General features: G+C 42.1%; 1 protein-coding gene across 1 annotated transcript in view; it reads right to left on the bottom strand.

Annotated features, from left to right (window-relative positions):
• Window positions 1-1,205: 1,205 nt before the first annotated feature.
• Window positions 1,206-16,477, bottom strand: part of CD93 (CD93 molecule) — a 30,819-nt gene continuing 15,547 nt past the window's right edge. The window contains exon 2 of the mRNA XM_066386968.1: window positions 1,206-2,032. Within this exon, the coding sequence (XP_066243065.1) occupies window positions 2,029-2,032 (4 nt within the window). The 3' untranslated portion in view covers window positions 1,206-2,028. The remainder of the gene's footprint in view (window positions 2,033-16,477) is intronic.

Genomic DNA, 16,477 nt, shown 5'->3' with positions numbered 1-16,477 from the left:
ACAAGAAAAAATACTCAACATCATTAGCTATCAGAGAAATGCAAATCAAAATCACAATGAAATGTCATTTTACTCCCACTAGGACAACTAGATTCAAATAGACAGATAATAACAAGTGTTGACAAGGATGTGGAGAAATTGAAACTCTCATATGCTGTAAGTAGAGATACATAGTGGTACAGCTGCTTTGGAAATCAGTTTGGCAATTCCTCAGAATTTTAAACTTACAATTACCATATAATCCAATAATTCTTTTAGGTACATACCCAAGATAAATTAAGGCATATGTTCACACAAAAACCTGTACACAAATGTTCATAATAGCATTATTCTTAATAGCCAAACAGTTGGGGAAAAAAACCAGATGTCCGTCACCTGATGAATATATAAATAAAGTGTGTTGTATCCATACAATGAAATGTTATTTGACAATGAAAAGACATGAAGCACTGATTTATGCCACAACATGGGTAAACTTCGAAGACATTATGCAAAACAAAAGACCACATATTATATAATCCCATTTCCAGGAAATGTCCAGAATAGTCAAATCTCAACAGACAGAAAATAGATTACTGATTGCCTAGAGACAGGGAGTGTGGGGTATTTGGATCATAACTGCTAGTGGGTACAGGTTCCTTTTGGGGTGATAAAAAATGTTCTAAAATCGCTTGCCGTGATGGTTGCACAACCCTGTAAATGTACTGAAAGCATTTGAATTGTACTTTAAATGAGGGAACTGTATATTATGTGGATTATATCTCAGTCAAGCTATTAAGAAGAGAAGAAATTATATTCCCCCATTTAATCAAGTGTGGGGGCCACCAAAGGCATTTCTGAGCCCTCCTTTCATCATCACTGGAGGTTTTATCATATGAGACAGAAAATGATATCAACTCCTTTAAACAGAGTTTTGTATCTGTCATCTTAGTGGGTCCTTGCATAAGCCAAAGGTGATTCATGCTTATGGTAGGTAGTCCTGTGTGGCCCACATTAAGACTAGAGAGAATTTGTGTCTTGTAGATCCATAGGCCATCACCACCTTGCTCTTCTCACGAAGGTGTCCTGATGTGCCTCTCTTATCAACAGGTGTTTTCTGAGGAAAGAGAAGCAGAGAGGAAAGTAGCAGGACAATCCCAGAGGCCCAGCCTGTTGGGGTGTCCCTTTCTGGCTGAATGTAGTGGTGTCTGCTTGGGCCACACGTGATAAGAGGTGAGCGGGCATTTATGCCATGGACCCTGCGGTAGTCAAGTGAAGAAGCCCATGGATCCCTTGTCAGAATAACATTTTAAACAAATGTTTAAGATAAAATGCACAGAATTACAAAGAAAACCAACCATATTGAAATGCTGTTATAAAAACATCAAAAAGAAGGAAATGTGTAATAACAAATGCTTGATATGAATCAAATATCCATAGATGTTTTTATTGATATTTTAAATCACAGCACCTGCTAGCATGTCACTTAAAGACCATAATTTCAAAGTGGTGATCATTGTAAATATATACTATTGAGAGAGATCTGTAGTATTTTCAGGGTGGCAGGCAGTGTCTGTGATTGCAGGGCTGACTGGCTTGGCCCTAACTTGTCTTCAGTAATGGAAGGACATGCTAATTTCAGGGAGGGTCGATGAAAACAAGGGTGCAATGCTCTCCACATCCTAATTCAAAGAACCCCTGAACTAAGAACTATTAATTTAAAAGAATACAAAACTGCATCAGCCAGTCAGAGAGAAGCCTCTAGAACTGTTTTGTCCAGGTGTTTTTATGCCATTTAGATTCTTCCTTTATTTTTTGCATGCTATTTCTTCACAGTAGATTATATTTTTATTGAAAACACAAGGCATATTTGAAAAGAATGCTCTTTCCTTGAAGACAGTCATGACAAGGGAGGCAAGTCATTTAACATGTTATTTGAAGAACATCAAACACGCTTCGTCTGGCGAACGTTTCCCGTGGGGTAAGGATCTTGGCTGCACTGCACACCAGAGGGGAGGCTCTAACGAAAGCCTGTAGAGCACGCAACGTTCAGCTAGTAAAATAAGAAAAAGAGAATTATTCAAAATAAAAATTTGAATTTTATTTAATAAGATTATATTTTAATAGATACTTTACATGTCAAAATGTAAGAAATTTAGCGATGAAAACACATATAGACTATAATACTAAATACATTTTTTTAAAATTAAAAACCTGAACATTTTTGTCAGCATAAGAAACACATTTAATGAATAATAACTTATGCCTCAATTGGATGAAAAGCTATGAAAATAGATTCACCTGATTTAGAAAAAAACTATATAATATATAATTGGCATATACAGCTATATAAATAAAATTATTTTGGGGGTTGAAGCATAACAAATGATTTTTACATTCCTTTATATTTTCTGTATTTTCTACAACAATCATGTCTTTCGTAATTAAAAGGCTCTAATTGTTTTTTTTTTAAGGTAAATTTATTTTTTGGCAATTGAAAGCTAAAGAATAGAAAAGTAATTTGGTTAATAATATGCATCTAATTTTTGAAATCTTATGCAAAATAGAACCTATTTTGAGTCACTCTTAGCTCACTGCTTTTGAAGTTTTTAATAAAATTACTTTGATCAGCTTTATGAAAGAACAACTCTTGTGAACTTGGGAAGGCCTGTGTTTCTGTCCTCTGAGCTCAGTGCATGTGTTACCCCAAAAACAAATTCCACAGGTGGACAGAGTTTTATCACCTGGATTCAACCAGGCCATCTAGTACAGCTCTGTCCCAGCTCTCCCCCAATATAATTACCAATTTACTATTTAGTTGCTAAATCTTGTAGCTTCTTCTTTTTTTTTTTTGTATTTTTCTGAAGCAGGAAATGGGGAGGCAGTCAGACAGACCCCCGCATGCGCCCAACCGGGATCTACCCGCATGCCCACCAGGGGGCGATGCTCTGCCCACCTAGGGCGTTGCTCTGTCACAACCAGACCCATTCTAGCACCTGAGGCAGAGGCCATGGAGACATCCTCAGTGCCTGGGCCAACTTTGCTCCAATGGAGCCTTGGCTGCGGGAGGGGAAGAGAGAGACAGAGAGGAAGGAGAGGAGGAGGGGTGGAGAAGCAGATGGGCGCTTCTCCTGTGTGCCCTGACTGGGAATCGAACCTGGGACTCCTGCACGCCAGGCTGACACTCTACCACTGAGCCAGCCAGCCAGGGCCTCTTGTAGCTTCTTGATGTGAGTTGCAGAAGGTGCAACAATAAGAGCACCATTTAAAGCTCAGGTATAGGTGGAATTTTGTGACTGCAGAAGGTCGGCGAAAAGCCAGAGAGTAAAGGTCTCAGGCTGTGCAGGCCCTTTGGCCTCTGCTGTAATCTGAATGGCATAGCAGTGTTTGGTACAATTGGTTATCTCTTGCTAATGTAAGAAATCACCCAAAATGTAGTGATGGTAATGATCAATGTTTAAAAAACACAGCTATCTAGTCAGGTCATTACTGGACAATAATGACCTGAGTTCTTTCATCAATTCACAAGTGCTGAGCCAGGTCTATGGCTTATTTTCATCAATATTTGGCAGCATCAGGGTTGCCAACTAACCCCTGCAGACCTCTGTGGCTGAGAACAGGCCTTCTGGATGGTTTAGCAGCTTTGGATGAACTGACTGAAAACATCTTGAACTTGGGAAGACTGGCCTTCTGGGGAGTGAGGGAGTCACAGACAGCAACTATAGGGGGGGAGCTTTACTCTGGGGTGAGGGCCGCCAACATTGGAGTCTATCCCTCAGAAATCCTACTTCCGCCCACAGGCCGTGGGTGCCAGAGGCTTCAGCAAGCTCTGTGGGAGGAGGGCAGGGAGTGGCTCCCACTGGGGAACTCCAGACCCCACTCACCTGCCTCCAGGGCCAGCCCACCCACTGAGGAATAGGAAGGCATTCAGCCCACACCCAAATCTTTGGGAATAATTTTCATCCTGGGAATAACTCTGAAGCTGGATCTCAGAGCAGTACTGGCAAAGGCTCTTCTTTAGAGTTTATTCTCCTTTGGAAGGAACTTTTTGGGATGTTTAGCAAGACCTAGGCTTCCAGCATCCCTTAAAGAGCGCTATTGAAAAGAGGGTCAATGGAACTCGACTTATCTCCTAGGCCATAGGCAATGGAGGTATCGATGGTCACTGCTGTGTTGCTGAGCACCAGCTGGCCGCTGGAGAACCCTGGAGCCAACAGAGGCGAGGGAGAATTCTGGCATCATTATCCATCATCCAAAATAAATCTCCAGCTGGTCCTGCTGCAAGCACGCTAAACGCACTCAGCTGAAAATAAGTCAAGTCAGAACTTGCCACAGAGCCGCTTTTCAGCTATATTCTCACAGACTGTGCTCTTCCTACTGTTTTCCTGTGGCTTTGAGCTTGGACATCAGGTTTATATTTTTTCTTGCAATCTACATGTTGTAATTCATTGGAATTAAGCTTTCTCTGAATCTGAGGAAAATAATGATTGAAAAAAGATATGTTTGGCTTTCTATATTCCAGAAACTATTTGTTCCTGTTTTCATTTCTGGCCCAGCATCCTTCCGAAGAATTGAGAATGTAATTCAGACAAATCATCTCCCCCACGCTGGGCTCGGGAGAAGTGACGAAGATGGAGACATCTGCCCCAGAACGTGCAAACATCACTGCCTCTGGTGGAGTAGGAGGCAGCTGGGGTTGGAAACAGGGTGGCCCTGCTGTGATGCAGGCTGGGGATGAAGAGGGAATCTGCCAGCCAAGACAGGCCCTGCAGCCTTGCCCCTCTGCATGGCCCCAGGTCAGCACTGTCACCAGGAAGCTTGTTAGAATGCAGAATCTCTGACCCCACTGCTGAACCAGAATCTGCCTTTGACAGGACCGGGGCAGTTTGGAGCACTATCATGGCTGTGCCTGAGAAGGAGCCAGTGGCAGCTGAATGGGCTCCCTGACAGCATTTCACACAGGAGCAGGCCCCTCTCTTGCCCTCCACTAGCGTCTCAGTGACCTCTCTAATTATGTGAAAGGGAGTTTTCAAGACCTTCAGCATCAAAATTATGTCTACTCTCTGTAAACACCATTCATCACCTTGGGACGTGTCAGAAAAGCAGATTCCGGGGCCCGGCCCAGACCTCCTGGATTGGACGCTACAGGGATTGGGCTCAGCCCCCTGGGTCTGAGTGAGCACTCTGGGGGATTCTGATGCACAAGCATAATAACCACCAGCTCATGGGAAGTAGGGCATGAACAGAGTGGCTTCCAAGGCTCTGCTCACATTCAAACCACCCCCATCTATTCTTCTCTCGAACCTTCCACTTAAGTCCTGGCTCTGCCAGTGTTTCCATGGGCCCTGCACCCTGCAGGGACACAGCTCTTCCCAGCCTGGTATTCTGAGGAAGTCATGGGAATACAATTTTCATTTATTTTTTGTTTGTTTATTTTTTATTTTTTTATTGTGAGAGGAGGGGCAATAGTGAGACAGACTTTTGCATGCATCCTGACTGGAATCCACCTAGTAGCCCCATCTGAGGCTGATGCTCAAATCAACTGACCTATCCTCAGTGCCTGAGGCTGATGCTCAGACCAACAGCACAGCTAACCTCAGCACCTGGGGTGATGCTCTAACCCAGGGGTCAGGAACCTTTTTGGCTGAGAGAGCCATGAACGCCACATATTTTAAAATGTAATTCCATGAGAGCCATACAACGACTGTGTATGTCAGGCATTATCCAATAAAAATTTGGTGGTGTCCCAGAGGACAGCTGTGATTGGCTCCAGCCACCCGCAATCATGAACGTGAGCGGTAGGAAATGAATGGATTGTAATACATGAGAATGTTTATATTTTTAACGTTATTATTTTTTTAATTAAAGATTTGTCTGTGAGCCAGATGCAGCCATCAGAAGAGCCACATCTGGCTCACGAGCCATAGGTTCCCGACCCCTGCTCTAACCAGTCATCCACTGGCTGCAGGAGGGGAAGAGGGAGCAAAGGGGGAGAGGAAGGAGGAGAAAAGCAGATGGTCATTTCTCTTTTGTGGCCTGACCAGGGATCAAACCCGGGGTGTCCACACATCAGGCTGACACTCTATCCACTGAGCCACAGACCAGGCCCTAATTTTTTTTTTTTTTTTTTTGAGAGTGACAGAGACAAATCGATACAGGAAGTGGACGGGGGAGAGAGAGAGGGAGAGGGAGAAAGAGGAGAGAGTTGAGAGCATCAACTCATAGTTGCTTCACTTCAGTTGTTTCTTCATTGATTGCTTCTCATATGTGCTTTGCCTAGGGGACCCAAGCAGAGCCAGTGACCTCTTGCTCAAGCCAGCAACCTTGAGCTGAAGCCAGTGATCTAGGCCTTCAGGCCAGTGACCTTGGAATCGTGTTGCTAATCCCACACTCAAGCCAGAGACCCCACATTCAAGCCAGCAAGTCCATTCTCAAGCCAGCCACCTCAGTGTTTCGAATAGGGGACTTCAGCATCCTAAGTCAACACTCTATCCACTATGCCACAAGTCAGGTTGGAAATATACTTTTAAACCTAGCTAAGTGGAATTTTTAGAATTTTGCCACAAAGACAGAGGGTATAGCAGTTACCATGATCATGAAACTGAGTCATACATTAAGATAAACACAGGAAGACTGAAGGAATTCAAGATGCTAACGCATTAACACTTCATAGCCCCAACCATGGACTATTATCCTTTGATAAATAAATCCCCACTGGGACCTGACATTGTAATCAGATTTCTGTTACATGCAGCTAGCCAGTCACCTCGTCGTTGGTACAAACTTCAGTAAGTTCAAGTATGGCTTCCTTAATTGCCATTTATCTGATGTCCTTTTTAAAAATTTCAAGGCCTGGCCCCTATTTTATTTTATCATCATTAAGTAGTGTTTTCTCAAGTTGGTCATATTCCTTAAACCAGAGGTCAACAGAAGGGACACAGCAATATTTTAGACTCCGCAGGCACTTTGGTCTCTGACTGTGGATGAAAGCAGGCGTTGAACACTGGAAATGAATGAAAGTGCTGTGTCCCAATAAAACTTTATTTTGGGGCTGTGAATTCTTTATAATGTTCATATGTCATGAAATCATTTTTCCAACTATTATGAAATGTAAAAACTGTCTTTAGCTCATGAACTGTACAAAGATAGGCAGTCGGCCAGATTGGGCCTGCGGGTTGTCACTTGCCAATCTCTGTCTTAGGTAGAGTCAATGAGAAAATCCCAGAAGACCCAGACCTTGCCTTTAAAAGCTTTCCCTAATTCAAAGAACTGTGGAGACAGAAGGATAAAAGTTCAACTATGAAGAATTCTATTCAAACGTAAAGGACAACGGTAAGAAAGGGGCCCTCCAGCTCTAACTCTTGCCTCATCGCCTCATCCTGAATGTAGTTATCACTGTTGTGTAATTCTGGTGGGTAAAAGAGAGGTTGTAGAATCAGAATGAGGAAGGGAGAAAGAAAAAGCAAAATATAGTGACCTTTTAGGAAGTTGCAGAAGGATAGGAGTAATTAAAATGACAACAGTCTTTGAATTGCAAAGAAAGAGAGAAATGCTGTTCTATTCATTCAGTTAAATGCCACAAAGCTTCCACTTGGCTCCTCAGTAGAACCAGAGCTCTCGGAGTTGCCTTGACTGAAACTCATCCCCAGCAGATGCTTGGAACATTCCCTCCGTGGCTCCAGGAAGTTGTGAGCCTGTGCTCGACGTTCCTTCGTGCACAGAACTTGCCAGCTCCCGAGCTAGACACGTCCCATTTCATCCTCGGTCACTCAACCGGGTCAGTCTGGTCTGCTGCAGACAGCGTTTCCATGCCATGAACCAGTTCACAGGAGGTTGGCAAATGGGTGTCAAGGTCACCGTCCTACAGACATTGCTCTAGCTCAGACATCACTTTTCATATTTTCTCTAATCTCTCTTCAGTGAGCACTCACTCCATTATTTCCATATTAAAGAACAAAGTTAGGCCCTGGCCGGTTGGCTCAGTGGTGGAGCTTCGGCCTGGCGTGCAGAAGTCCCGGGTTCAATTCCCGGCCAGGGCACACAGGAGAAGCGCCCGTCTGCTTCTCCACCCCTCCCCCTCTCCTTCCTCTCTGTCTCTCTCTTCCCCTCCCGCAGCGAGGCTCCATTGGAGCAAAGATGGCCCAGGCGCTGGGGATGGCTCCTTGGCCTCTGGCCCAGGCGCTAGAGTGGCTCTGGTCGCAACAGAGCGACGCCTCGGAGGGGCAGAGCATCGCCCCCTGGTGGGCAGAGCGTCGCCCCTGGTGGGCGTGCCGGGTGGATCCCGGTCGGGTGCATGCGGGAGTCTGTCTGACTGTCTCTCCCCGTTTCCAGCTTCAGAAAAGTACAAAAAAAAAAAAAAAAAAAAAAAAAAAAAAAAAAAGTTATACATTTATTAAAGACGTGAAACTATCTACCATTGGTAGTGAGTAGCTTAGTATTTTCTGTGCTGGAGCATATTAGTTCCTATTACTGTCCTCTGTAACCAATTCCCAGAGGAGGAGTTTAAAACAATACACATCAAAATCTTACAGTTCTGGAGGTGACAAGTCCAAAATGAGGTGTTGGCGGGGCTGTGTTCCTCCTGGGAACTCTAGGGGAGGACCCTCCTCCTTGCCTTTTCCAGCTTCATAGGTCTCCTGAGCCTCTTCGCTCTGGTCCTTTCCTCCATCGTCAAAGCCAGCAGCGCAACTCTGCTACCTGTCTCAGGCTCTGACCTCTGGTTTGGTCTTAACAACTTTTTCCTGTAAATCTCTGCATCCTTCTTTCATCCTTTAATCCAGGGGTTGGGAACCTCTTTGGCTGAGAGAGCTATGAACGCCACATATTTTAAAATGTAATTCCATGAGAGTCATACAATGACCTGTGTATGGTATGCATTATCCAATAAAAATTTGGTGTTGTCCCAGAGGACAGCTGTGATTGGCTCCAGCCACCCACAACCATGAACATGAGCAGTAGGAAATGAATGGATTGTAATACATGAGAATGTTTTTTATTTTTAATGTTATTATTTTTTTTATTAAAGATTTGTCTGCGAGCCATATGCAGTCATAAAAAGAGCCACATCTGTCTCACAAGCCATCGGTTCCCTTTGAGTAGTGAGTTTTTTGTTAACCCTTTGAGTGAGGACATACATGAACATTCGTACTACACAAAAGGTTAAGGACTTGAGGTTACATCGGGGCCACCAGACTAAGGCCCTAGAGCCAAAAACAATAAATGATTAATAATAAAACAAAGGAGAACAATCTTTTTGTCCAGATAACATAATTCCACGAGAATTTCAGGTGTAACCCTTGGACCAATATAGTATATGGATTGTATTTTATGAAATCTTAAATGGCTTGGAAATTAAAGAGTTAAAAACATCTATCATTTTCTAAATTGAACTTAGTGTTTTCACTTAAATGTCCCATTTTTGCATTTTATTCATTTCTTAAATATCACACTTAAAACTGTAGGGCTGTTTTCAATTTTTATGATTTGGGGTGAAGAAAAGTCATTTCCTTGAATAACACAATTTACACTGTACCTAGTAAAATAAACAGAAAAAAATTGTCTCCTTATGCATTTTTTTCTTCAACATTTTGGATAAGAGCAAGATTCTGAAGAGTCAGATGGGCTTCAGTTTAGATCCTGTTTTTGATGTTTGCTGTGTGACATTGGATATATTGCTTAGGTATCTTTTTAAAAAAAATTATTGCCAAAAATGGACAAAAAACATATCATTTCACTCATGTGAAATATAAAGAAAAAGTAACAAGCAAACTAACAAAATAAACTCATAAATACAGACAACAGAATGGTAATTACCAGAGGGGAATGGGAGTGGGGAGAGAGAGAAGTAAGAAAGGGGGTCAAATTTGCTTTCATATATTTAACCTTCAATTTCTCCAGCTGTAAAACAAAGATAACACTTAGTGCCTAGTGCACAATGAGGTAAGGCACATAGCACAATGCCAGGCTCATTAGATGAGCCCAAGCAAGAATTACTACTCTTAGCTGTGTTTCTATGATAGCTAAGATCCCTGAATCTTAGCTTCGATTCTCAAGATGAGGATAAAGCTTACCTCCTAGGTTTATGTGATGAAATCTAGATCCTAGGGTTATTCTAAATCTCTGAGTCTGGTTCACAGACACCCAGGATGGGCAGTGAAACTAAGCAGGTATGTGGGCACATGCCAAGTATTAGTTACAGAAGAAATAATTACTACTAGTTATACTACTGTTAGCAATTGTACTGCTGTTCACATTTCTGTCTGGGCCTTCTTGGCCAGAGAATTTTTGTGAGGACCTATGACCTTCAAGACTTAAAGCTCTTATGATATATGATCATCTTTAAGAACCTATATCAAGGTTAGACAAAATTAATAGGCTAATCTTCAACTTTAAAATTACTATATTAACCCTCATTCATTTAGATAAGATATAGGAGGATGTGTTTGTCTTGTTTGGAAAAGATGGGAGGTTGGTCTGAAAATGTAAAAAATCTGAATAAGAGAATGATTGAAATGGCAATGTGATAGACACTCTTGGTTGGCTGACCCCTCCCCTCCCCCATCTACACCCCCTTCCAATGTTTTGTTTAGAGATAGTCATGCTGTCCAGTACTAGCCAACTGGGTATAAATCTACTACTTGGTGGGATACCTGGAAAGTCTTTCAAAAAGATAAACTTAAGATCTGGATCTGGTGAAAAAAAAAAGTAATAATCATTCTGGATAAAATAGGGGGAAGAATCCTATTTGAAGGCACTAGGGGGTGACCAAAATTAGACAGAAACTTGAAGGACTTAATCCTTCAAAGGAGGAAAACATTTTTGATGAGATCTATGTTTATATTTTCCCCCAAGCACACTTTCAATTTATAGGCTGTGGGGTGACTAACACTCTAGCAGACAACTCCAGTATTGCTGGCTAGAGATGTCAAAGGGTGGAGTTCAAGGTTTGCACAGCTGGAAACTAAGGTAGGAATCTTGGAAAACAGAAACCCCCACATGGAGGAGCCCTTAAATCATCTACATACAAGCTCCACTTAAGTCTTTGACTCATGCACCATCCATGTGTGAGGAAGACCCTAAGAAGCCCAGTACGAGTCATCACACAGAGGAGTGAAAGAGACGAGCAGGTATGTGAGCCACTGACCAACACAGGAGAGACAGAAGTAAAGACTGTGTCCCAGAACTAAGGAATTGACTCTAATATTAAAGGAAAACTAAAATATATATGCCCTAATAGAGCAAAAAACTATGTCTTCAAAAGTTCTATGCATTAATCAGCAATCTAATAGCCTAGTAGAACAAAAATTAATACCCACAGAAGAGAAGAAGATAACATTAGATAAACTAGATAAAATTGGAGCTTTCACATAGTATTCAAGTCCATCAAATAATTAAAAATACTAAGCATAGGCTGTGGCTGTGGCTCAGTGGATAAAGCATCGACCTGGCATATGAATGTCCTGGGTTCACTTCCCAGTCAGGGCACACATGAGAAGTGACCATCTGCTTCTCTTTCCCTCTCTCTCTCCCTTCCCCCTTCTCTCTCTCTTTCCCTCTCCCAGCTCAAGTGTTGAAGATAGCTCGGTTGATTCGAGCATCAGCCCCAGACAGGGGTTGCCATTTGGATCCTTGTCAGGGCACATGTGGGAGTCCATCTCACGATCTCCCCTCCTCTCACTTGAGAAATAAACAAACAAACAAACAAACAAACAAATAAAAGAAAAATACTAAGCATAGAAAGAAATTGAAAAAAAATCCATAATTTTAAAATGTCAGTAGAAAAGATGATGAAATGATTCAAATTGTGTAACAATAGATAAGTAATTTAAGGAAACTATTATAAACATATTTAAGGACTTAAAGGAAAAAAATAGTCATGAGTGAACAACAAATTTCAGCACAGAAATGGAACGTGTTTTATATATATCCAAATTAAAATTCTAGAACTAAAAAATGCATGTCTTAAATAAAAAGTTTACTTTATAAACTTAAAAGCACATGGAAAATGGTAAAGAAAATAGATTAGTGAACTGATAATCCTGAATATGGATCAACAGAAATTAATTAGTCTGAAGAACAGAAAGAATAGATTTAGAAAGAATTAACAAAGCTTCAATTATAAGAAATTGGAGTTTTAGATGAAAAAGAGAGAATGTAACAATAAAGTAGCTAATGAAATAGTTCCCAAATTTCCAAATTTTGTTAAAAACATTTATTGGCCCAAGAATTTAAGTAAACTCTAAGCAGAAAAGTACAGAGAAAACCATAACTAGATCCTTTATAGTCAAATTGATTGAAAGTAAACTGATCTCTCATCAGAAACAATAAAGCCTAGAAGACAATGAAACAACCTCTTTAAAGTATGGAAACAAAAATACCACTGTCAACACAGAATATTATGTATAGCTAAAATATTCATTAAGAATAAGAGAGAGGCTCTAGCCAGTTGGCTCAGCGGTAGAGCATGGCCCAGTGTGTGCAAGTCCCGGGTTTGATTCTCTGCCAGGGCACACAGGAGAAGCACCCATCTGCTTCTCCACCTTTCCCCTTCTTCTTCCTCTCTGTCTCTCTCTTCCTCTCCCGCAGCCAAGGCTCCATTGGAGCAAAGTTGGCCCGGGAGCTGAGGATGGCTCCATGGCCACTGCCTCAGGTGCTAGAATGGCTCCAGTTGCAGAGGAGCATCACCACTTGGTAGGCATGCCAGGTGGATCCTGGTCGGGCACATGCGGGAGACTATCTGCCATCCCCCCGCCCCACTTCTCACTTCGGAAACACACACACACACACACACACACACACACACATAGAATAAAGGAGAAATAAATACATTTTCAGATAAAAGAAACTGAGAGAATTCAGGGGCATCAGACACACACCGCAATAATGCTAATGGAAGGCTCCTTGGGTGACAGGAAATGACACCATATGGAAACCTAGGTCTCCAAAAAGAAACAAAAATCACAGAAATGGTGAATATATGCATAAGTATAAAAATGTTATTTACTCAATTCCCTGAAACACAACTGACTCTTTAAAGCAAAGACTATAACATTGTATTGTGGGATCTATAAAATCTGTAAGTATAAAACGTATGACAAAATTAGTACAAAAGACAGGGCTAATGCAATTATATTGTTGCAAGTTCTTTATATTTTACCTGAGTGGTACAGTATTAATTCTAACCAGAGTGTGATGAGATATAATTTCTAGAGTGACTACTCAATAATACTATAAAGGGAGATCAGGAAAACCCAATGAAGAGTACAGCTCCTGGTGTGATTTCTTAGGCCTGACTACAAGTAATTGCAGAGACTTTACCGAACAGGTGTCATGGGGGAACCTCCCTTTCCACACTATGTTTGGAACACAGCTGGTACCTTATGGTTTCTAAAGATAGATGCACTTGAGAACCCAGGACTCCTGCCTGGCTGGACATGCTCTTTGCATATTTGAACTCCTGGTCCTGGGCACCTTCGTTTCTAGGTCTCTTTATTGAGGTCCTGGACAGAGGTCTTCCCTAGGCACCCCTGCTGAGGTCTCCTTCTTGGGGGAAAGAAACCTTGAAGATATTTTTCCTCACTCTGACTCAGTCCATTCCTAGTCCTCCCTCCTGCACCTGTCCTCCACCTTGAGTTGCAGAAGTCCTTGGTTCGGGACTCCCTCCACAGTGGGATCGCCTTCAACTCTGTGCAGATCCAGCTCAGCCTCTACCAGTACAGCTTTCAAGGGACAATGAAACAGGGCAGTCGGCGCTCTCTGGTTTTGAGATCTTGCTTATGCCACCTCAGTAAGTGATTAAAGGTTCCCCTCTTTCATTCTAGCTCACTGTTGCTTTATTCAGCTCTTCTGATATCTGACAGCTTAGCTTTCTCCCTCCAGCTCAGCTGCGCTCCTGACACCCACTGGAGAAATTAAAATGCAATAGTAAAATATACTTAAAATTAAAAATCTCTGCCCTGGCCGGTTGGCTCAGCGGTAGAGCGTCGGCCTGGCGTGCAGGGGACCCGGGTTCGATTCCCGGCCAGGGCACATAGGAGAAGCACTCATTTGCTTCTCCACCCCCCCTCCTTCCTCTCTGTCTCTCTCTCTTCCCCTCCCGCAGCCAAGGCTCCATTGGAGCAAAGATGGCCCGGGAGCTGGGGATGGCTCCTTGGCCTCTGCCCCAGGCGCTAGAGTGGCTCTGGTCGCAGCAGAGCGACGCCCCGGAGGGGTAGAGCATCGCCCCGTGATGGGCAGAGCGTCGCCCCTGGTGGGCATGCCGGGTGGATCCCGGTCAGGCGCATGCAGGAGTCTGTCTGACTGTCTCTCCCCGTTTCCAGCTTCAGAAAAAGTACGAAAAAAAAAATTAAAAATCTCTGTTAAGAGAGAAAGAAAAAACCCCCCACAAACTGGAAGAAAATATTTGCTGAAGAAATATCTGATAAAATGATGAGAACCCCAAATATACAAAGGAATTACTAAAATCCCAACAGTAAGACAACAAACAGCTCCATTAAAAATCTGTGAAAAATCTAACACATACCTCACCAGAAAAGGTATACAAAAGATGGCAAATAAGCATATGAAAGAGCACCACATCATGTGTCATGAGGAAACTGCAAATTAAAACAAGACACCACCACATACCCAGTGGTGAGAGTCAAATAATTTAACAGCTACTTCTCTGCCCTATTGACTGTTTTATATATAAAAAAAGATATACTGAAAGCTAGTTTATTATTTCATGCATTTAATACTTAAATAAGAACAATAAAAGAGGTACACAAAACTAGGTGATGTTATAAGAAAAAGTTTAAAAATATTAATGAAAAAATTTTGAAATAATATCTGACCAAAAAAACAATAAAACTGTTACTTTAGATATTTCCATATTGCTTCTTCTTTTTTTTTTTAACTTACAGAGACAGAGAGAGAGAGTTAGAGAGAGGGATAGATAGGAACAGACAGAAACAGAGAGATGAGAAGCATCAATCATTAGTTTTTTGTTGCGACACCTTAGTTGTTCATTGATTGCTTTCTCATGTGTGCCTTGACCGGGGGGCTACAGCAGACAGAGTAACCCTTTGCTCAAGCCAGCGACCTTGGGTCCAAGCTGGTGAGCTCTGCTCAAACCAGAGGAGTGCGCGCTCAAGCTGGTGACCTTGGGGTCTCGAACCTGGGTCCTCTGCATCCCAGTCCGACGCTCTATCCACTATACCACCACCTGGTCAGGCATCCATATTGCTCCTTGATTAGAGTACTCACTTGCAATTTTTTTCACCTGTGGATGAAATGAACATTATTACTGGCGCTTAGAATACGCTGTTGCACAGATGAATGTTAAAAAAAAGAGTAAGAAATGTAAACTGGTGATTTCCACATTGGGCGGCTGCCCAAGCGCCCACCTTAGAGAGAACCCTGATTACAAGTGCCATTTTAACAACTGGTTCATCAAACTGAAAAAAAAAATTAGGTATCGGTTCTGCCCAACCAGTGGGAACTGGCTGAATCCCACCACTGGACACCTATAGAATGGCTAAATCCCAAGCACAGAAAACACCAAACGCTAGAACAACAGGAATTCTCATTCATTGTTGGTGGGAATGCAAAATGGTACAGCCACTTTGGAAGGCAGTTTGACAGTTTCTTACAAACTGAGAATAATCTTACCAGTCATACTCCTTGCTATTTGCCTTACTGAGTTGAAAACTTGTATCCACACAAACATCTGCACACAAATGTTTGTAGGAGCATTGTTCATAATTGCAAAAACTTGGGAACAACCAAAAATGTTCTTCAGTAGGTGAATGGATAAATGAACTGTGGAACATACAGACAGTGGACTATTAATCAGTGTTAAAAAGAAGTGATCTATCAAGCCATCAAAATACATGGAGGACCCTTAAATGCATGTTGCTATGTGAAGGAAGCTAATGTGAAAAGGCAACATACTATATGAATCCAAATAAATGACATTCTAGAATAGGCAAAACTATGGAAACAGTGGAAAGATCAGTGGTTGCCAGGGGCTCGGGGAGAGGAAGGAAAGGAGGGTGACTAGGTGTATGTAGCACAGGAGACTATTCTGAATGATAAGGTAAAGGTGGATACGGGCCAGTATACATTTGTCAAAATTCTTAGCATGTACAACAAAAAAGAGTGAACCCTAATGTAAATAATCGACTTCTAAGATTGGCCCACGGATTGTAGCAAATGTACCAGTGTGAAATGTTAATAACGGAGAAATTGTGTGTTAGGAGGAAAGGAGGCGTAGGGGAGCTCACTGTACTTCCAGCTCAATTCATCTGTAAAACTTAAAAATGCTCAAAAAATAAAGTCTAATAACTGAAAGACAATACTTGGTTAAAGCCTCAATAGAAAAAAGTAGATTCTAAAACCAAAAATCTAGTAAGTAAAATGTTAGGCTTAAACCCCACAAACGCTGATCCCATCAATATGAATTTCTAGAACAGGCAGATCTGGCCACATGATAGAAAACAGAGCAGTCCTTGTCGATGGA

The sequence above is a fragment of the Saccopteryx leptura genome, chromosome 5, assembly GCF_036850995.1.
Source record: "Saccopteryx leptura isolate mSacLep1 chromosome 5, mSacLep1_pri_phased_curated, whole genome shotgun sequence".
Lineage (NCBI taxonomy): Eukaryota > Metazoa > Chordata > Mammalia > Chiroptera > Emballonuridae > Saccopteryx > Saccopteryx leptura.
Note: the sequence above shows the minus strand (reverse complement) of the source record. Positions and strands in the feature narration are given on the sequence as shown.